Genomic DNA, 18,162 nt, shown 5'->3' on the forward strand with positions numbered 1-18,162 from the left:
GAATCTATAGAGCAATCTGGGGAGATTGACATCTTATCAAGATTGAGTCTTTCAATCCATGAAATCTTAATTTTAGTTAGGCCTTTAAAATTTTTTCCCAGCAATGCTTTGTACTGCTCAGTGTATAGTTCTTGCTACTGTTTTGCTAGGTTTATTCCTAAGTATTTTATATTTAGATACCATTGTAGATGGTATTATTTTTAAATTTCAGTTTCAAATTTTTAATTGCTATCATTTAGAGAAACAATTGATTTTGTATAATTGTTAAATTTACTTATTTTTTTTCTTTTTTTTTTTTTATACATGGGCAGGCACCAGGAATTGAACCCGGATCCTCTGGCACGGCAGGCAAGTGTTCTTGCTTGCTGAGCCACCGTGGCCCGCCCTACTTATTATTTCTAATAGCTTTTTTGTAGATTCCTTAGATTTTCTATAAACACAATCATATTGTTTGTGAACAATGAGTTTTATTTCTCCATTGTCAATCTTGATGCTTTTCTTTCTTTCTTTTTTTTTCTTGCCTATTACACTGGCTAGAAAATCAGAAGGATTTTAGCTAGAATTAGAAGGAGTGGAAATCTTTGCCTTGTTTTCTGTCGGGAGAAATCATTTAGTCTTTCACTGTTTGGTGTGATGCTGGCTGCAGATGTTTCATAGATGCCTTTTCTTCAGGTTGCAGAAGCGTTCTTTTTTTAAAACTTTTTTTTGTTAATTAAAAAAATTAACAAACAAAACATTAAGATATCATTCCATTCTACATATATAATCAGTAATTCTTAATATCATCACATAGTTGCATATTCATCATTTCTTAGTACATTTGCATTTGCATCGATTTAGAAAAAGAAATAAAAAGACAACAGAAAAAGAAATAAAATGATAATAGAGAAAAAAAAAGACTATACATACCATACCCCTTACCCCTCACTTTCATTTACCACTAGCATTTCAAACTGAATTTATTTTAACATCGTTCCCCCTATTATTTATTTTTATTCCATATGTTCTACTCTTCTGTTGATATAGTAGCTAAAAGGAGCATCAGACATAAGGTTTTCACATTCACAGTCTCATTGTGAAAGCTCTATCATTGTTCAATCATCATCAAGAAACATGGCTACTGGAACACAGCTCTACATTTTCAGGCAATTCCCTCCAGCCTCTCCACTACATCTTGAACAACAAGGTGATATCTATTTAATGCGTAAGAATAACCTCCAGGATAACCTCTTGACTCTGTTTGGAATCTCTCAGCCATTGACACTTTGTCTCATTTTACTCTTCCCCCTTTTGGTCAAGAAGTTTCTCTCAATCCCTTGATGTTAATTCTCAGCTCATTCTAGGGTTTTTCTCAGTCCTTTGATTCTGAGTCTCAGCTCATTCCAGGATCTTTGTCCCACGTAGCCAGGAAGGTCCACACCCCTGGGAATCATGTCCCACGCAGAGAGGGGGAGGGTGGTGAGACTGCTCGTCATGTTGGCTGGAGAGAGAGGCCACATCTGAGCAACAAAAGAGGCTCTCTTGGGGGTGACTCTTAGGCCTGAATTTTAAGTAGACTTGACCTATCCTTTGTGGGGTTAAGTTTCATGTGAACAAACCCCAAGACTAGGGGCTCAGCCTATAGCTTTGGCTGTCCACACTGCTTGTGAGAATATCAAGAATTCAACTTGGGGAAGTTGAATTTCTCCCCACTCTCACCATTCCCCGAAGGGGGCTTGCAAATACTTTTCCAGTCACTGATCAAATCATTCTGGGATTCATCAGGGCATCACTCTGGACAAACCAACAAAATCTCATGTCCTACCTGAGATTCCAAGTACTTATGACATTCAATCAAACTATCTATATGAGTTATATTAGGAAATGCTCTGGTCAAAATATAAATTTTGTAACAAATAAACATTTTTTGCAGAAGCGTTCTTTTGTTCCTAGTTTTCTGAGCATGAATAGATACTGAATTTGGTCAAATGCTTTTTCTGCACCATTTGAAATGATTGTATGTTTTTCTCCTTTATTGTGTTAAGATTGTGAATTATATTGATTGATTTGAATGTCAAACCGACTTTTCACTCCTTTCACACACCTTTGCTGGATTTGAGTTGGTACCACTCTGTAAAGAAATTTTGCATCTGTGCTCATGAGTGATATATATATATTTCTTATGTCTTTATCAGGTTTGAGGTTAGCTATGTAGGCATCAAAAATTAGCTGCTTTTCCTTCATTTTCTGAAAGAATTTGTGAAAGATTGGTATTATTTCTGTCTTAAATATTTAATCATCAAACCCTAAAACTTTGATGAATAAAATTAGAAGACATATAATCTTAGATTTTCTTTGCAGAAGTGCTTTTAAGTACTTCAATTTACCAATTCAATTTGGTAAATAGATAAAAGGCTATTAATATTTTCTATTATTTCTTGTGTGAGCTTTAGTGTTTATGTCATTCAAGGAATTTTTTCATTTAATCTAAATTGCTGAATTTATTGTTATAGAGCTGTTCATAATGTTCCCATATTCTCCTTCTAAGGGGAGATATCCCCTTTTAAGGAGATGTCTGTTATGATATCCCCTCTTTTCTTCCTGATATTAATAATTTGTGCCCTTTCTCCTTTATTCTTGATGTTTAGATAGAATTTTATCAATTTTACTGATCTTTGCAAATAACCAGCTTTTGGTTCTAATGATATTCTACACTGTTTTCTATTTCAGTAATTTTCACTTCGATCTTTATTATTTCCTTTCTTCTCCTTACTTTGGGTTTAATTCTCACTTTCTAAATTATTGAGGTAGAAGCTTAGGTCATTTGGCTTCAGATAATTTTTTCTTGTCTAATATAAGCATTTATAACCACAAATTTTCCTCAAAGAATTACGTACACAAAATCTAACAAATTTTGATGTCTTATGCTCTTATTTTAATTTTTCTCCAAAATTTACTAACTTTTCTTGTGATTTCTTTTTCAACCATGAGTTATTTAGAAGTGCACGATCTAATTTTCAAATATTTGGGGGATTTCTGAGTATTGTATTCTAATTCCATTGTAATCATAGAATGGAATCTATATGATTTGAATCCTTTTAATTTGTTGAGATTAGACTTTGGGCCATAATGTGGTCCATCTTGGTGAACATTTCATGTGCAGTTGCTATTGGTGTGTGGAATTTTCTAAAAATGTCAATTATATCGAGTTGGTAGATAGTGTTATTCCTGTCTTCTACATCCTTACCGATTTTCTGTCTTCTGGTTTTATTGATTATTGAGGGAATTATTGAAATCTGTAACTAAAATTTTGAGTTGTTTAATTTCTCCTTTCATTTATATTGTATTTTGATTTATATAATTTGAAGCAATATTATTAGGTGCACACATATGTATTACTGTTACGTTTTTTTTTATGAAATTGCCCCTTTTTCATTGTGAAACATACCTCTTTATCTCTTGTAATCTTCCTTGCCCTGGAGTCTACTTTGTCCAATATTAATATAGACCTCCATATTTCTTATAATTAGTATTTGCATGATATATCTTTATCATTCGTTTACTTAAACTATTTGTGTATTTATTTTTAATGTGTATATTTTGTAAGTAGTCTTTTTATCTTTTTTGACAATCTCTGCCTTTTATCAAAGTGAATATAATTTATCAACGTGGTTGAAAAATTTTTACATCATGCTATTTGTTTTCTCTTTGCCCAATCATTCTTTCTTCCTTTGCCTTCTTTTGAATTAATTGAGTAATTTTTAGGTTCCATTTTATCTCCATTATTGGCTTATTAGCCATGCCCTTTTCTAAAAGTGGTTGCTCTATATTTACAATATGCATTTAAAACTTATCACTGTATAACTTCAAATAACAGTATTTGGCATCACATATAATGTACTTCTGTTTCTCTCTTCCATTCTTGGCACTGTAACTCTCAAACTTTCACATTCTCATATATTATAAATGTCACAATTCATTGTTAATATTTTATATTAGTCAACGATTAAAAAAATTTTTTTAATGAAACCAAAATATTTTACATTGCCCACAAATTTGCCATTTCCGGTACTCTTAATTCCTTTGTGTAGATGCAAGTATAATTTCCCTTAAGCCTAAAAAACTTCCTCTAACATTTCATATAATGTAGTTCTACTTTAGTTTGTGAAAGCCTTAATTGTACCTTCATATTGGAAGAATATTTTTAAAGGATATAAAATTCTAGCTTGATGATTATTTTCTTTCAGTACTTTTGGATTCAATCACTTCTTTTGAGAAATAATCTGTCTTATGGGTGATTCTTTGAAGGTTATATATCTTTATTTCTTCTGTCCACTTTTCAGATTTTCTCCTCAGCCTTGATTTTCAGCATTTTTGCTATAATGTGACTTTCTTTGAAATAATTTTGCCTGATTTTTAGTACTTTTTTTATGATCATAGTACAATTCATTTATAATCAACATCAAACATATAATTATGTTTGAATTATGTATGAATTGATTCAAACATATAATTATGTTTGAATCAAGCCTATGGCTTGAATTTTTTAAAATCAATTGCCAAAAATCTTCTATCAATATTTCTTCAAGTACGCCTTCTGTTTCATCCACTTTATCTTCTTCTGGGACTTCAGCTGCATTTCTGTTAGTTCTCTTCCCTGTATGTCTTATATCCCCACTGTTTTATCCTTGAATTCATTAATCACCTCTCCTGCTATGTATAATCTGGTAGTAAATCCAGCCACTGAATTCATTTTTTTAATAGTTCCAGTTTTTATGTCAAAGTTATATTTATTCTTTAATTAATTTTTGGAAATTTATATCTTTTCTGGAAAATTAGATATTTCATCCAAATCTTCAAATTGTATTTCCTGCATGATTTTCAATTTAGTTGATCCCCTCTGTTTTTCATTGTTAATTTCTGTCCTTATTTTAAAATTTCACTTATTCTATACTTCACGTCATAGTTCTTGTCTTGCTTTTAGACTTAAATTTAATTTGTTTCCAATCAGTTTTCTCTTTAATAAATTCATTTAGTTCTATAAATCTACCTCCAAGTACCTCTCTGGCTGCTTCCATAATTTTTCATGTATTGTATTTCCAATGTCATTTACTATCTTACTATTTCTATGTTTTCCTCTTTAACAATAGGTGAAAAGCTATGTATATTTTTCTGATACGTGAGTATATTAATTATATGTTTGATGTTGATTATAAATGAATTGTACTATGATCATGGAATCTAATGCACATGAAATTGTTAATTAAAACTTTGTTAAGACTGCATTTACTGTCTAACACATGGCAAATTTTTGAAACGGTCCATGGCCACATGTAAAGAATATATCTTTTCTACTGATTGGGTGTGGAATTCCCTTTATGTATCTATTCAATAAAACTTTTAAATTTTACTCAAATATTCTGTATGTTAACTTTGCGTGTGTTGGGGGGGTAGCAGTATCTACCAGTTCCCACATGTGGATACTTCAATTTCTTGTAAGTTGGCCAGTTTTACTTTATATATTTTGAGCCCATGATTTTAATATCTTTTTCACAGATTATTTCTTTTGCTAAATTGTAATGACCCTTTGTGTTTTACTTTTACTAATGTTAATATTGCCCCCTTAGGATTCTGTGGTTTAGCCTAAATAAATTTGGTATATTTTTTAGAACTTTATTTTCAACTTTTTGAATTTCTTTTATTTTATATTTCTATCTTTTAGACAGCATGTAGCCAGATTTTACTGTTATTCAACCTGACGGATCCCAGTCTTTTAGTGTGTGCTTATTCTGTTTAATCATATTGCTATTGTTGACATATTTGGATATATTTCTACCACCCTATTTTTTTATTTCTCTGTTCAACATTTTTTTCTCAAAGTATTTTCCCTTACTGTTTTCTACTGATTTGATAAAGCAGCCTTATATATTTTTTATTTAAACAAGGCAATTTATTTTGCTGCTTTGCAACTTACATAAGCAGATTTTAACAAAGAGGTTTTGTTTTTATCCCTTTCATGATTACTCATACACCTTTAACATGATGGCATGCACCAAGCAAAGTAAAAGACTACTCTACATTGGAAGAACTTTTTTTCTAGTAAAACAACAGCAGCCTTCCCTTTGAAATTAGATTTCTTTGGCAAATAACATTTACTATTTTGTATGTGTATAATTTTATTCCATTTTAGCTCACCTTCTTAAATTAGCTAACTTTAGTAGCATTACATTTTTCATTAAAAATGGAAACCATTATTTATTCTGCTTATGTGAAAAAACACAAAATATGGTGAAATTGAATGCAAGATTTTAGGGATATGTGCGATGCACATTTTTCTGGAGAGCACATATTAGCGTGCATCAGGTTTTCAGAAGAATACACAACTTCAAAATGGTTATGAACCATTGGTTCACATCTGTGCTCTGGACGCACTGGTCCTGAAAAATGCTTTGTGAAAAAAAAAGCTTCTGTCATCACATACATTTAGGACATGCTGCATAGAATACCCTCCACTCACAGATGTACAATGCTTGGATTATATTCAAGACTCTAAGAACTCCCACAGCAATGAAACCTTCAATTTGTTAAACCAAGTTCACCCAAATTGACCTAATGCCAGAACCTTTGTTTCCAGTATTGCTTTTTAGCCTCTCACCAACATAACGGGGGAGGCTGGTTGGAATATTCTCCAGCTCTGTATTAAGCCAGTCTTCAGGATTGTCTTATACAACTGCTTCTACTGAACTGCATTTGGGCTCTGTACTAATAGCCAGTTTGGAAGAATTTAATAAGAAACAGGCCAACTTCTGGTTTCAGAATGGTGAAGTAAAGATGTTTAGGTTCTTTTCTCAAGAAAGAGGAAGAGAAACTTTCCAGTTAAGGAGACGGACAAGAGAATTCTTAGAATGGTGGCAAAGGGAAGTCCCAAGTCAACAGCTGGGTGGTAGGTCTGAGGAACAACCATCCAAGATGGAGAAGGAAGAAGGAAGGACCAGGGATGTCTCTAGGGAAAATGAAAATGGAACTGGAAGATTATTTGACAATATTGACCATGTAGGAAATTGTTTGGAAAGGCATTTCCATGGCCATTGAGGGATGTAGACGTTCAAAGATAGCTTAGTAAGAATGGAAAAATGACATAATTATCAACTCCAAGAAAAACAAACAAAAAATTGTGTAGGAGAGAAGATGAAATTACAGTTTACTACTTGGCTCATCAAAGAACAATATTTATATCATCATAATAATATGTTAATTCCGAAGGTAGATTTAACCCTAAATTGTGATATAAATATATTGAAACAATGTGGAGTTAGGGAAGATAAGTTGGGGACTAACATCGTCACTTACCCTTAACAGGATATTAATAGATCAAGAAAATGCAGGATATCTCCTACTGGGTTGGCTTTGGGCAGAGAGGCAAAAATTGATTTGAAGATCTCCAAAGAAAATTACCCAACTTTCTACATTTCTCATTATTTGTCATTAACATTAAAATGAATTAACATTCATTTTAAGGAGTCTTGTTAGCTTGTTGGTTTTGTATCCACAGTGCCATAAGAACTTACTGGTAGATGAAAAGGCAGACTCAATCCTCAACAAAGCCACCTTCAACTCTTCTCTTTGAAAGAATTTCGGGTTTTGTTAGTGCTGGGTGTCAGAGTGAATCATATCCAATTTTAAATTCAAAAACAGAGTCAACTTCCCTGGGTTTTAAAGACATATGTCACACGTAGGTAGAGGAACTCTGAAGATGTGGGCTGCAATTCGATTTGCAAAGAGAACATTTGCTTTTAAGTGCTTTGTTTTCTAGGCAGGTATCATTTTACTCTCCTGTGGGCGAGGACCTCTATGGCAGAGTAAAAATGTTTAGGTCCCCTTCTCAAGAAAGAGGAAGAGAGGGATTCCAGCCCAGGACAGGGGTGAGGAGAATTATCAGGATGGTGGGCACCCTGTGGACGTCTCTGCAGAGAGGAAGGAGACTGAAGCCTGTCATGGAGACCCATTAGAATTAGACCCATTAGCTCTTTCCCCTCTCCCTCTTCTTCAACCAGTAACGACACGTGGGCCCTCTTACACTCTGCTTCTACAGCCATTTCTTCAGGTCCCCATCTTACCCAAGTTGTGTGAATTGTGTAGCAGGACTGTGGGTAAGAGCAATTGAAAAGTAAATCATTAAGAAGTGATTCGTTAGCCAGTGCTAGAACATTCTCTTTCTTGGCTAGGTCTTGTTGAACTCAGCTTTTCTCAGCTATGCTTTCTTGGTTATTTCTTTTAAAGAAAATGACAAAAGTGGATATGCACAGTGTACAAGCCAGGTTTTTTTTACTAAGTGCTTTATACCATTATTTCATTTAGATTTTATGACAACCCAATGAAGTAGGGACTCCTACACCTCCATTTCCAGATTAAGAATCCAAGGATCAGAGAGGCTAAATAATGTGCTCAAAGTCACAGAGCAGAATGGGGACTCAGGCCATCATTTGTCAACCTCCAAAGTCATGCTCTTGGAATCCGTGATCTACTGCCTCCCAGTTCTCCCTTTAATTCCAAAAGTATAGACTTTCACGCTGTTTCAATGCTCTTTGCCTTGGTGCTAGGAGAATTTAAGACCTGAAGGTCAACAGCCAGGCTGCTTTAGGAGTGAGGAGGCTTGGCTTCTGTTCCTTGCTACCACCAGCAGGTGGGGCAGTGCCCCAGGGGAATTTCCCAGGGGGTCATTTGAATCTGTCTTGCTTGGATATCTACAGAGCTACTTTCACACCATCCAGGGAGGCATTTTCAGCCCATTGGACTATCACACTATTCCTTTCTCGTTAGGTTTTACTTGTCTTGTTAAACGAAGCCAATCCATTGAGACAAATGGTATAATATGAAACTGGTGCACAGTTCTAGATAGCTTTGCACTTCTTTAGAACTTATGTTAACTTTAATTAGTGGGCCATCTTGAATCCTAACCATCTACCTCTTGCCACCCAGTGTACTTGAAATCACATTGTTCAGAGCACTATTCAATGAGAAAATCAAATTGTGACATTCCCTTTTACATAGCTGCAGCCTGAGTTGCAGCCCATGGCCAGCCCTATGAGCCTGGAGTGATTTGAATTGTATGTAGGTTTGGTGGCACCATTCTGATGGGGTTCAAATCCTGGCTTCACCTCTATATCATCCTGACCTCTTGACCTCTCTGTGCCTGGATTTCATCAGCTGTAGAGTTTATAGTACCTTCTACATGGGGTTGTGTCAATGATTATATGAGATTATTGTAACAAAAACTCTTGGAGAAGAACCTGGCATGTGATAAGTGCTTCCTATATGCTAACTTTATTAATTATCTACCCTGCCCAATCCTGAGGACTCTAAGCACGATAGAAAAGGATCTTTGGGTAGGTAGAGTTTGCCTAGCATTTTGTAGATCGTTACATATTTTGTTGGACTTGCTTCCTTCTCCTTCACTCAGTACCTTTGTGAGTGGTTTCTACTTTACAAGACAACGATGCTGCTATTGCTTCTTTGAAGTTGTCCCAGAAAGGGAAATTTAAACAACATTTGACTTCTGGGGAGGTTGTCAGAACAGGGAACCTGCTTGGAATCACAATGACTTCTCCCCTGCCAACACCAACCATCTGGAGATGGCCGCATTCATCTCTGGGCAGGCAGAGTTCTGGTGACAAATGGGGTGGTCCACTGAGGCTGCCCCACAGCAAAGACTTTTCCTGGGGACAGATGCTCACTTTGCTCTGCCTGGGCTGGAGCTGGAATCTCAGGGTCTAACGAGCGAACTCGTGCCACCTATGCCAGTGCCAAATTCTGAACAGGCCCAGCCCGGCAGGCACCAAGGTTAATTTCCAACTGGCAGTCAGTATTTAACTTTCCACGTCAGATTAGATTAAACATTTGGGTTCATAAAAGCCTAAGACTGCAGACTGCACTTAGCAAGGGCTTAGCTGGCTCCAAGGGGGAAGGTCCCTGGCAGGATGAGATTTATGTGTAACCCCTGAAGAGTTCGCTAATACCAGCAAGAAGGGTTCAGAGCAGCCTGGCTTTGCAGCAAGGAATCTCTACTACTCAGGCACTGCAGAGGTAAATTACTAATGCAAATTCTTTACTTTTCTGGAGAATTAAGTAACAAAGTTATTTAGCTTCATTTTCCAGAAAATTGTAAAAGGAATGCTTTTCCTGGTATATCGCCTGGCCTTTTTTGGGGTAGGGATAGGGAAGGGGAATGTTTTCCTTACTCGTTTCTTGAGCAGCTGACTTTGCATGGAATTTTGAAAGTCTTTTATGGGTAATTCATGCTAAATGTAGGTAATAGTAACTTTTGCAATTCTTGTTATAGAAATGAAAGAGACTGCTGCCTTTTTCGGCCCAGGTTAGGCCAATGAACCACCATCTTTCAAGGAAAGAGAACTTTGGACTCTGGGGTCAAATGGGTGTTTCTGTCTTCAAGTGCCCAGAGTGACCTTGTTATGAATTACACATTTGTGACAGGGACAGCTGGAATGAGGAGATCACTCTGTGGCCTGGTGACTGGGCACAGCTTATTTGATGGGTGTAAGCTCAAACCATGGTCTTGATTTTTCTTTTAACCTATTGAGCTGACGAGCCACTGGTGGTGGAAATGGAGTTATTGTAATATGTCACCTTGGCTGGGACAGAGTGGGTGCTGGGTGCCAGCCTGAGTGACTTGGATTCTAGTGATTAACTTGATAGCCCTTGTTCTTGGACAGGTGATTCTGGACTATTAGCCCACCAGCCAAATGAGCAAGCCAGCCGGCCTAAATGATTTCTAGGAGCACATCCTGTTCTGTGACTCAGCAAGAACCATTGTTTGAGGATGTAAGTCCTTGTGTATTAGGTCGAGCCATATGAAATTGCCAATCTTGACCGATGTTAAGCTATACAAATGGAAATTTCATGGGGCTCAAGAGAACAGAAATAATCCCTACCCTAACTTATTCATGTCAGTGCCTATTAGGGTATTTGACTTAGAGGTGGGATGAGAATGTAATACAAGTGGGGTTGCTGTCTATCAGTTAAACTCTTATTTTGGGAATATGAAATCAGTAGTGACTTACTCGTGATTTGAATGTTTCCACATAATGTTCATCAGTGAAATTACTTTCACACTGTGATTTGTTGATTTCCTTTCTGGTTTCACCCTGTGGTTATGGAACAGGCAACCAACTATTCATCCATGTCTCATGCAGTCAAAGTGTCCAAAAACTGAACTGCTCTTGGCCTCGACTTTTTCGGCCTGGACCTGGATCAGCTCTTAAGTGTTTCTTCTCCATAGTCCCTTTTTATCAGCTCCATGATTAAGTTGTATCAAAAAAAGTACCTCTTGATCTGATTAGCAGTGGGGTTTTGTCCACTTTAGAAAAGCAGAACATACAGTTGGCAGCGTTGGCTGCTCAGCTCTACGGGCTCAAGGAGGGCTGCCATGCCCACACCTGGAAAAGAACCTGAACAATACCCATGGAATTCAGTGCGGGAGTCCCTCATCTCAAAGACATGCTGTCGGATAGTCTCAGATGGGCTTTGGGGAGCTCAGGCATTCCCTGTGATTGAATGTAGAGCTTCACATGTACATATACATGCTTTTCTGGGGAAAAATAAAATCAAAGTATTTTATTTTATTTTTCAAGGAATCTGTGGGAACCTTTGCCAAACACCCTCCCTTTCCCCCATTCCCAGACCCAAATAAATTAAGAATCACTAGTCTTTTAGTTTCCAATTGAATTCCACAGTGCACAAGAGGAATATTCATTCATTCATTCATTCATTCACCAAACATGTAATAAACATCTGCAATGAGCCAATTGCTGTACAGGGCTCTGGGATTGAAAGATGATAAAACAACCCCTGCTCTCTGGCAGGTCAAACCCTCATGTAATTAGGATTCAAATTACTCAAGCTCTCTAAACATCAGTTTCCTCCTTTGTAAAATGGAGGTAATAATTCCAGTCTCATGGAGCGATTGTGAGTATAAGCACAGTAAATGGGTAATTGAAGGGGGCAGGGGGAAGAGCTATGTTCCAGTTTGCTAGCTGCCAGAATGCAATATACCAGGAATGGAATGGCTTTTAAAAAGGGGAATTTAATAAGTTGCTAGTTTATAGTTCTAAGGCCAAGAAAATGTCCCAATTAAAACAAGTCTATAGAAATGTCCAACCAGGGAAAGATACCTTGATTCAAGAAGGCCAGTGAAGTACGGGATTTCTCTGTCAAGTGGAAAAGCACATGACAAACACGGTCAGGGTTTTTCTCTCTTGACTAGAAAGGCACATGGTGAACACGGCATCATCTGCTAGCTTCCTCTCCATCTCCCCGGGAGGCATTTTCCTTCTTCAGCTCCAAAAGTCACTGGCTGGTGGACTCTCTGCTTCGTGATTCTGTGGCGTTCTCTGTCGTGGCTTTCTCGTGGCTCTGTTGTTCTCTGCTTCTCTCAGAATCCCTTTTTCTTGAAAATGTTTCCTCTTTCATAGGATTCCAGTAAACTAATCAAGACCCACCTGAATAGGTGGAGACATATCTCTACCTAATCCAGTTTAACAACCACTCTTGATTGGGTTACATCTCCAGGGAGATGATCTAATTACAGTTTCAGACATACAGTACTGAATAGGGATTAGAAGAAATGCTGCCTTTACAAAATGGGATTAGGATTTTGTGACTTTTCTAGGGTACATACATCCTTTCAAACCAGCATAGCTAGTTTGCCAAGGGAGCACAGAAAAGGGATCTCTAAACCCAGCCCTGAGGAGGCCAGGAAGAGCCTTGTGGACAAAATGACAACTGAGCTGACTTTCTAAAACTACTAGAGAATACTCCTAGGCATGGGATACTTGACCCCTTTATCCTGTAGAAACTGTAGTTTGTTCTACTTCTGCAGAGCAACACAGGATCCCTTCCTGTTCCAGCCCTGACATCTTAAGGCTTTCCTTGACACATTCTATGGGATTATCCTGCTAAACATGAAAGCAACTCCTCTCCTGTGCCCCATTCTCTCAGAGTCCAGGGAAGAGGCGAGGGACAAGTCCGGCAGTGCCCTTGACTTTTCACTTGGGCTGGAAGGCTAACTGGTTACTTTGATGTGTTGAAATATTCTCAGAAGGGGTGTAGACAAGTAGTGTGGCCTTTTCCATCCCACTTCTCTTCCCATATAATGTTGGGAAACTTTACTTGCTTCATTTACTCATAGGAATAACTGGTGTGGGAATTCCAGGCTCAGCCAAGGAGATATCTGGGAGGGAAAGGGGGGGGGCAAAGGAATACAAAACACTCTACAACTTGGGGGAACCCAGATGGAAGATGGGAGCTCCACTGCACACATTGAACTTCTTCAAAGTGACTCTGTCCCATAACCAAAATCACTAAAATGATTCCAATTTTGACAATGTCTTGGAAAGAACATTAAAGGAGAATTTCATCTCTACCTGGAAGAAGTTGTCTTCTTCTGCTTCTCTGTTTTGCCTTCTTCCCAGCTGTTCATGACCCTCTGGCACACCAAATGTCCCTCCATAGCCTTGCCACTGTCAACCCCTTATTTTATAAACTTAGCTTTCCTGAACCTTGTGTCGTGATCTCTATGTTCTACCCACTTTTCAATTTGGCTTCACAAAAGAAAACCAAACTCTTTCTTGAAGGTGTAGCTGGAAATTAAGTGAGCTGGCCAAGTCACACAGATTTTCATTGGATGGCGATATGGCTAAGAGTTGGCAGAAACAGCAGGTGGGAACACACCGGAATCTATCCTGCTCTATCATATTTGTAACATGAGCTGTGACAGTATAGTGTGTGTGTGTGTGTGTGTGTGTGTGTGTGTGTGTGTGTGTACGTGTGTGTCTTATGATAGATGAAACAAGAAGAGTAGAGCACATCTGTTTTAAGGGTTAAGGAGCCTGTGATGATATTTAGAGTCAGATTAAAGCTGGCTTCCCTAGACTGTTTCACAATGAACTCTGTTTTTGAAGGAGGAAAATCTGCACATCTGTGCTGAATTGTTGCAAATGTGCTTGGGGTGTACTTTGGAAAGCTTGTCTTTTGTGAAATTTCTTTCCAGTCCACCAGGCTTTGCATGGAGGGAAAAGGAAAGGAAGATCTTAGAGGTGTTTGAATCACAGACTTAAAACGTCAGATTGAAGAAAATATATTACCATAATTTGCAGTAAATGTTAGGGAGGGAAAGTTGGGAAAATGCCTTCTGAGGGGAGAAGACTTTATTTGTGGCCCTTTCCCATGTGGGGAGATGTGAAACCTCTCTCTCCTTAGAAGGAAAGGAAAGATGTGAAAGAGAAGGGGGTGCTGCTTTTAGAATGGTAGGTAGGAAAATCTGCTGCATTCATTGGGCTTCTATTGAGATTTTGGATCTGCAGATTCCTGCTGAGCACAGGGTCACTTACTGGCTGTATTTTCTTCAGTTTCGTTTCCATTTATTTGCTATATCTCATTTGCCCCTCCTTTCTCTGGGTTCCCTTATCCCTTTGTTCATGCTGGATACAAGTTTTTGTTCATCGCATTGCCATTTATTTGCATCTCTCCCACTAACGGAGCTTCTGATGGACTTCCTATATTTGTTATGGCTGCATTTCCAGTGCCTGACACATTCATTCATTCCTCAAACACCCGTGAGTGCTGTCCACCGGGTAAGCCCTGTGTTAGACATTAGCTACACAGAGGCAGATAAAGCCCACGAGCCTCATTCTTACAGAGATTACAATTTAAGGGAACAGTGAGACTGCTGATGATCAGAGACACACGTGCATGCACTCACACACCCACGCACAGGATATATACATATAGTTACTACACATTGTGAAGAAGTCTTTGAAGAAAAAGAGTAAAAGGCTATTGGAGAACAGTGGTGGTAGTCTGGAATAGGGGTCAGGAAATTCTCCCAAGAGGAAGTGACAGTTAAACTGGAACCTAAAGGACGAGGAGGTAGCAGGGGGAAGAGAAGGGCAAAAGGACAAACGTATTTCAGGTCAAGGGAATAAACTGTACAAAAGCACTGAGGTAGGAAGACGGTTTGTTCACTTGGAGCAAAGCCCATGTGACCCAATCGTGGTGAGCAAGGGACAATAGGGAACGTGGTCAGGGACCTGCTCAGATCAGATCAAGAAAGATCTGTTTAAAAAACTCGATTTTATTTTAAGAACAATGGGAAGCTATTGCATCGTTTGAAAAGCAAGGAGTGACAGGATCCGAGTTCTCTCTTTAAAAAGACATTAACTGCTGTGCAGGGCAGAGAGGGGCAGGTATGACCCTGGGGATAAGGTTTGGGGGGTTGTATTGCATTGCATAGTATCAGCTAGGTGAGAGGCAGTGGTGGCCTGGGGAGTGGCAGTTAGGATGGAGAGGAGAAGATTAAAAAAATACAATCTGTCTGGCTATTTCTAAGCATGACTTAACTTCTTTCAAATATGGACATGAATGCTCATCAGTTAAGGGTACTTGGGATAAAGTACTGCCTAAACATAGAGATGGAACAAACTGGAGAGTCTGTCAACATCCCTTGCAACCTTCTTCCCTATATCATGTCTTAATACTCTAAGATTCTCTAAAAACAGGAAACAGAAGTGAGTCATTGCTTCATTCAACTAACGGTTATTGAATGCCTGTTATGCACAAGGCATTATGCTTACTGTGAGGTTACGGATCTATTTAAAAAGAAAAGCAATGCAAGACTGATGAAAATTTGGAACATAAAAAAAATATAAAGAAGGCAAAAAACATGTTTTTTAAGTATACCACTCACTATTATCATTTTGATCTATTTAATTCCAGTCTTATGTGCAGTAATGGGTTAGATGACCCACAGAATTCGGAAAAGCACCTTACCTAAGATTACAGTTTTATATTACCAAGAAGGATTCAGATAAGAAGGGGCTAAAAGAAAAGATACATAGAGAAAAGTCTGGTAGGATCTCAAACTCGAAGCTTCCAGTGTCCTCTCCCTGTGGATTCAGGATGTGTTCCCTCTTGGTTCATCAAAGTCTGTTACCAGTCAGAAAGCTCACCTGAGCTTTGGCGTCCTGAGTCTTTTTTTTATTGGGGTTTCATTATGTAGGTATGATTGATTGAATCAAGATCCACATCATCAAATTCACTCCCTAGGCCCCTCCTCTTCCCAAAGGTTGTGCTGATAAAACCTGGCTCAAAGCCCCAACTCACTAATCACATGGTTGGTTTTTCCAGCTTGGCCAGCCCCCACCCTAAGTCTATCAATGTATAAAGATGCTTCTTTCACTTGGGCAATTGCAAGTGTTTAGACTTTACCTCCAGGAGCTGGGAAAAAGGTCACTCAAATTATTATACAAAAGTCAGTTTAGAGAATAACAAAAGATTCATCCCTCCCTTAAGACAGATGCAGAAAGGATCTGCTTTCTTAACTTCTTTTCTTAACTTGGATAACCTATTTTATCATTTAAATTACAGCAGGTGAGGAATATGCCATCTTTATCCAATCTGACGAAGACACTGGAAGATGCCTTCAAGAGGATTTTTATTACTTATATGGACAATTGGCGCAGGAACACGACAGCAGCACAGGAAGCCCTGCAAGCCAAAGTGGATGCTGAGAACTTCTATTATGTCATCTTGTACCTCATGGTGATGATTGGAATGTTCTCCTTTATCATTGTTGCCATCTTGGTGAGTACAGTGAAATCCAAGAGACAAGAACACTCCAATGACCCCTACCACCAGTATATCGTGGAGGACTGGCGCATAAAGTATAAAAGCCAAATTCTGAATCTGGAAGAATCAAAGGCCACCATTCATGAGAATGTTGGTGCAGTAGAGTTCAAAATATCTCCCTGATAAGCAAGAAAGACACAAAGCCAACTTCTGACATCCAGATATGAAGAGATGCCAGAGTAATGAAGTAAATCTAGATTATCATTGCTTAGAAGTCAAATTTCTTGCTGTCTGTGGTAGATTGATTATGTACCCTGTATTAGTTAGGGTTCTCTAGAGAAACAGAATCAACAGGGAACACTTGCAAATATAAAATTTATGAAAGTGTCTCACGTGACCGTAGGAACGCAGAGTCCAAAATCCACAGGGCAGGCTGCGAAGCCGATGACTCCAATGGATGGCCTGGATGAACTCCACAGGAGAGGCTCACCAGCCAAAGCAGGAATGGAACCTGTCTCCTCTGAGTCCTCCTTAAAAGGCTTCCCATGATTGCATTTAGCATCACTAATTGCAGAAGACACTCCCCTTTGGCTGATTACAAATGGAATCAGCTGTGGATGTAGCTGATGTGATCATGACCTAATCCTATGAAATGTCCTTATTGCAACAGACAGGCCAGCGCTTGCCCAATCAGATGAACAGGTACCACAACTTGGCCAAGTTGACACCTGTCCCTAACCATGACAGTCCACCCCTTGTCAACTTGGCACCTATGTATATATATATATCACCTTAGACCATACTTAATTTCCAAATGAAAACAAATAAGCACACATTTTTTTTCTTTTACCTGACAATACTCAACTGTCCTGCATATAACTGGAAACACATTAAATCTCTCCAGAATAGGGTGCAAATCCTTGGGCAACATTCATTCTTAAACTTGATATCTTACAACTTAAATAGTACAACACAAACAAAACAGCATTACAGTCCTCGTTTCTGTAACTGATCACGTGGTCGAAGTTCATATTTATCACTACCTTCTTCCACTACCCATTCCATGTTCCCTTTCCCCTCAGCAAGCACTTCAGCTGGCTGTGGCTCTTTGCCTGGTGGCGTGACCCAAACCTTCATTCCTGAAGTCTCAGAGCCATTAGTGGTCCTGCCTGGATTGTGTTGTTGCAGTTTTCCATTGATTTTAATCACAGGGCATGGTAGTACTAATAGATGCCCCAGGGGATCTCCTATATTCCAAGAAAACTCTTCTTTACCTCCATTATGTAGTTGCAGTCCTACTTCCTTCTGATAGACAGGGTCAATTACCCCAGACAATAATGTAATCCCCTTCTTGGTGTGTTGATCCAGAGGCATAAGTAGCCCAAAGTGGCCAGGTGGCAATCTTAACTTCCAGTTCAGTGGTATCACTGCTGTTTCTCCTGGAGAAAGCACACCCCGTTTTGGAACTAAAACCTGTAGACCAGCAGAACTCAGGGTAGCAGGGACAGGAAGCAAAAATTTTCCTAGTGGATCACTAGGAGT

The 18,162-nt window shown here is 38.4% G+C and overlaps 1 protein-coding gene across 1 annotated transcript; it reads left to right on the top strand.

The window, feature by feature from the left end:
* The first annotated feature begins 9,923 nt into the window (after positions 1-9,923).
* Positions 9,924-17,580, top strand: KCNE2 (potassium voltage-gated channel subfamily E regulatory subunit 2). Its single transcript, XM_077117676.1, has 2 exons — positions 9,924-10,062; positions 16,420-17,580. The coding sequence occupies exon 2, from the start codon at positions 16,432-16,434 to the stop codon at positions 16,801-16,803; it is 372 nt and encodes a 123-aa protein (XP_076973791.1). The 5' UTR covers positions 9,924-10,062; positions 16,420-16,431; the 3' UTR covers positions 16,804-17,580.
* The last annotated feature ends 582 nt before the right edge of the window (positions 17,581-18,162 follow it).

The sequence above is a fragment of the Tamandua tetradactyla genome, chromosome 10 (assembly GCF_023851605.1).
Source record: "Tamandua tetradactyla isolate mTamTet1 chromosome 10, mTamTet1.pri, whole genome shotgun sequence".
Lineage (NCBI taxonomy): Eukaryota > Metazoa > Chordata > Mammalia > Pilosa > Myrmecophagidae > Tamandua > Tamandua tetradactyla.

Coding starts and splice junctions, on each gene's coding strand:
- KCNE2 (XM_077117676.1), top strand. CDS start 16,432: ATGCCATCTTTATCCAATCTGACGAAGACACTGGAAGATGCCTTCAAG.